Source organism: Chiloscyllium plagiosum, chromosome 5, assembly GCF_004010195.1.
Source record: "Chiloscyllium plagiosum isolate BGI_BamShark_2017 chromosome 5, ASM401019v2, whole genome shotgun sequence".
NCBI classification, from domain to species: domain Eukaryota; kingdom Metazoa; phylum Chordata; class Chondrichthyes; order Orectolobiformes; family Hemiscylliidae; genus Chiloscyllium; species Chiloscyllium plagiosum.
The window spans coordinates 114,124,290-114,128,744 of record NC_057714.1 but is presented as its reverse complement, the minus strand read 5'-3'; the positions used below and the strand labels follow the sequence as shown (position 1 = coordinate 114,128,744).

The window sequence follows — 4,455 nt, the reverse complement described above, 5'->3', positions numbered from 1 at the left end:
TGACAGTGCAGCTCTCCCTCAGCACTGACCCTCTGACAGTGCTGCACTCCCTCAGCACTGACCCTATGACAGTGCGGCTCTCCCTCAGCACTGACCCTATGACAGTGCGGCTCTCCCTCAGCACTGACCCTATGACAGTGCGGCTCTCCCTCAGCACTGACCCTATGACAGTGCGGCTCTCCCTCAGCACTGACCCTATGACAGTGCGGCTCTCCCTCAGCACTGACCCTATGACAGTGCGGCTCTCCCTCAGCACTGACCCTATGACAGTGCGGCTCTCCCTCAGCACTTGCCCTTATACAGTGCAGCTCTCCCTCAGCACTGACCCTATGACAGTGCAGCACTCCCTCAGCACTGACCCTCCGACAGTGCGGCTCTACCTCAGCACTGACCCTATGACAGTGCTGCACTCCCACAGCACTGACCCTATGACAGTGCGGCTCTCCCTCAGCACTGACCCTATGACAGTGCAGCACTCCCTCAGCACTGACCCTCCAACAGTGCGGCTCTACCTCAGCACTGACCCTATGACAGTGCTGCACTCCCTCAGCACTGACCCTATGACAGTGCGGCTCTCCCTCAGCACTGCACTGGAACATCAACCCAAATGTGGCCCTGGGTCTCCAGAATGGGGCATGACTGTCTTACTCAGGGGAAGCTCGGTCCATTGCGATACCTTTGGAGCGGCAGAAACATCTAAAGAATGGTCTGGGTGTTGTCCCACTGAGACCCTTGATGTACAGACCACCTGGAACGTTGCCAACAGCTTTGAAACCAGCAAGGTTGAATATAAACCAAAGAAGTCACTTTACAGGAAGAAATGTAACATGCATTATTTCATCTTCATTATTTACAGATCGCTTCTCAAATGTAGCGTGTGAACCCCTCCTTTTCAGGACGGGTGGAGGCTGTTTTCCCTGTCAGATGTTTTCCGTTTCGGACTGAATCTGTCCAGCAAGGAGATCTGTGTGGCGTAGGCTATCCCACTGCTCTCTGTCGACAGGTTCCGTTTATGCCTTGTCTGGAAGGGTCTTTCTCTCTTGGGCCATTGCCGTCTCCAACACTTCCTCAGCTCGGCCAGAACCTAACAGGGCAAGACAGCGGTGAGACGCATCTCCATATCGTGGGCTCCCTGTGCTGGAGATCTGAACCACGATCAGAGATGGCTGCAGAAACTCAACAGGTCTGGCAGCATCTGTGGCGAAAGTGGGTACTGCAGATGCTGGAGATCAGAGTCAAGATTAGAGCGGTGCTGGAAAAGCACACCAGGTCAGGCAGCATCCGAGGTGCAGGAAAATCGACCTTTCTGGCAAAAACCCTTCATCAAGATGGGCTCCTGCCCAAAATGATGATTTTCCTGCTCCTCGGATGCTGCCTGACCTGCTGTGCTTTTCCAGCACCACTCTAATCCCGGCAGCATCTGAGGAGAGTCCATGTACAGCATGGAAACAGACCCTTCGGCCCAACTCATCCATGCTGACCAGATATCCTAAATTAATCTAGTCCCACCTGCCAGCACCCAGCCCATATCCCTCCAAACCCTTCCTATTCATATATCCATCCAAATGCCTCTTAAATGTTGCAATTGTACCAGCCTCCACCACATCCTCTGGCAGCTCATTCCATACACATACCACCCTCTGTGTAAAAAGTTGCCCTTTAGGTCTGTTTTGTACCTTTCCCCTCTCACCCTAAACCTATGCCCTCTAGTTCTGGACTCCCCCAACCCAGGGAAAAGACTTTGTCTATTTACCCTATCCATGCCCCTCATGATTTTATAAACCTCTATAAAGGTCACCCCTCAGCCTCCGATGGCCCAGGGAAAACAGCCCCAGCCTGTTCAGCCTCTCCCTATTGCTCAAACCCTCCAACCCTGGCAACATCCTTGTAAATCCTTTCTGAACCCTTTCAAGTTTCACGACATCTTTCTGATAGGAGTGAGACGAGAATTGCACGCAATAGTGCAGAAGCTTACTATCATCCATCCCACTGCCCACCTCAGTGTTATTCTCTCTCTCTAGGCACCATCTCCATCTGTCTGCTCACTTCTCCCTCCTCCCCGCCACTCCTTAACCTACAGCCTTCAGCAGAGTTAACATTTTGAGAGAGCAAATTACTTGGATGCTGGACTCTATACTGGAATCAAAAAATGCTGGAAATCTCAACAGATCAGGCAGCACCCGCACAGACTGAGCGAGTTAATGTCTTCAGTCTAGATGAGCATTTTACATTAACGTCTTGAGTTCAGTGGCCCTTCTTCAGAGCTGATAGTTGCTAGGAAAAAGTGGGAGAGAAGCTGGAGACAATAGGTTGAGGTGTGCTGGGTTGGCAGGAGTGAGCAGACAGGCAAAGTTGGAGCCCAGAGTGAGAGAGAACGACAGTGAGACAAACAAAGGGATGGATAAGACTAAGCCCAAGGAGAATGCAAAGGGGCAGATATTGGGGACCCCCATTAGTGAGAGAAAATGGATTGGCTGTGCTGAAAGCAGGTAGACAAAAGTGAGGACTGCAGATGCTGGACATCAGAGACAAGCGAGTGGTGCTGGAAAAGCACAGCTGGTCAGGCAGCATCTGAGGAGCAGGAGAATCGACGTTTCGGGCATCGTTGAAGGGTTTTTGCCTGAAACGTCGATTTTCCTGCTCCTCGGATGCTGTCTGACCTGCTGTGTTTTCCAGCGCCACTCTAATCCTGAAAGCAATCCATTCATGTCACATGGGGTGACTAAAGGGCATAGAGAAAGGTGTTCACATTCGATAAGTATCGATATTGAGACCTGAAGGCTGCAGGGTCCCCGAGGGGAAATTGAGATGCTGTTCTTCCAGCTTGTGCTGAGATTCACTGGAGCACTACAGCAAGCCTGAGACAGAGACATTGGCCAGGGAACAGGACGGGATGTTAAAGTGGTGGGCAATTGGAAGCTGCTGAGTTTTCTTGGACAGAACTTTTTTTGCAAGCAGAACATTTTCATCCCTTCTTTCTGTCTTGAGACTGAGCTATGAATGAATTGGTTAAACCTCCGAAACAGCCAGTCATTTCCAACAATGACTTTGTTCCAGTATTGTTGATTTATTTTTGTGCTTTGTTTAAGAAAGGTTGCACATGTGGAAGCACGCATCTAAAAAAAATACAATTGCAGAGAGAATTAAATTGCCCAGGAGACAGGCAGAAGCCTGTATTGTACTTTGTCCTGATTTATGTCATAACAAACTCAACCTGACATTGAAAGTGCCCATGCCTTCCGTTGAACAGCAGTGCAGAACGTATTCCTATGATAAACAAGTGTTCCATAAACACTCCTTGCTGCACAGGAAGCAATGAGCAACAAACTGGCCAACAAACACGATTACAACAAAGGCTCAGAATTATTTACAATTTGAGCCAGGCTTAACGAGGTAGAAGCTGGAGGGTAAAGGAATGCAGTGAGTGGAAAGATGAAAAAAAGTTTGAATTCTTCACACTTGGTTAAATTAAGCACAGCATCACAGCAAGAGGCCCATCAGCCCATTTACACTCGACTGGCATTGTACTACAGCTCATAATTAGATCAAATGGAATGACTTCACCAGAACGTAGATGATACAACGCTGCATAATGCACAGCTCAGGTCAGAAGCCTAACCCTAACCCTAACCCTAACCCTAACCCTAACCCTAACCCTAACCCTAACCCTAACCCTAACCCTAACCCTAACCCTAACCCTATCGCTGCATAATGCACAGCTCAGGTCAGAAACCTAACCCTAACTCTAACCCTAACCCTAACCCTATCGCACAGATCAGGTCAGAACCCTAACCCTAACCCTAACCCTAACCCTAACCCTAACTGTAACCCTAACCCTAACCCTAACCCTATCACACAGCTCAGGTCAGAACCCTAACCCTAAACCTAACCCTAACCCTAAACTTAACCCTAACCCTAACCCTAACCCTATCGATGCATAATGCACAGCTCAGGTCAGAAACCTTACCCTAACCCTAACCCTAACCCTAACCTAACCCTAACCCTAACCCTAACCCTAACCCTAACCCTAACCCTAACCCTATCCCTAACCCTAACCCTAACCTAACCCTAACCCAACCCCAAAATCTATCGCACAGCTCAGGTCAGAAAACTTACCCTAACCCTAACCCTAACCCTAACCCTAACCCAATCCCTAACCCTAACCTTAACCCTAACCCTATCCATATCCCAAACCCTAACCCTAACCCTGACCCGAACCCTATCGCATAATGCACAGCTCAGGTCAGAAACCTTACCCTAACCCTAACCCAAACCCTATAATGCACAGCTCAGGTCATAAACCATACCCTAACCCTAACCCTAACCCTAAACCTACCCTAACCCTAACCCTAGCCCTAACCCTATAATGCACAGCTTCAGTCAGAAACCTTACCCTAACCCTAACCCTAACCCTAACCTGAACCCTACCCCTACTCTACCCCTAACCCTAACCCT

General features: G+C 49.3%; 1 protein-coding gene across 2 annotated transcripts in view; it reads right to left on the bottom strand.

Moving 5' to 3' along the window:
• Nucleotides 1-554: 554 nt before the first annotated feature.
• LOC122550160 (vasoactive intestinal polypeptide receptor 1-like) overlaps nt 555-4,455 on the bottom strand; it is a 94,125-nt gene continuing 90,224 nt past the window's right edge. For both annotated transcript variants that reach the window (XM_043690843.1, XM_043690844.1), the window contains exon 13: nt 555-1,084. In XM_043690843.1, the coding sequence (XP_043546778.1) occupies nt 893-1,084 (192 nt within the window). In that variant the 3' untranslated portion in view covers nt 555-892. The remainder of the gene's footprint in view (nt 1,085-4,455) is intronic.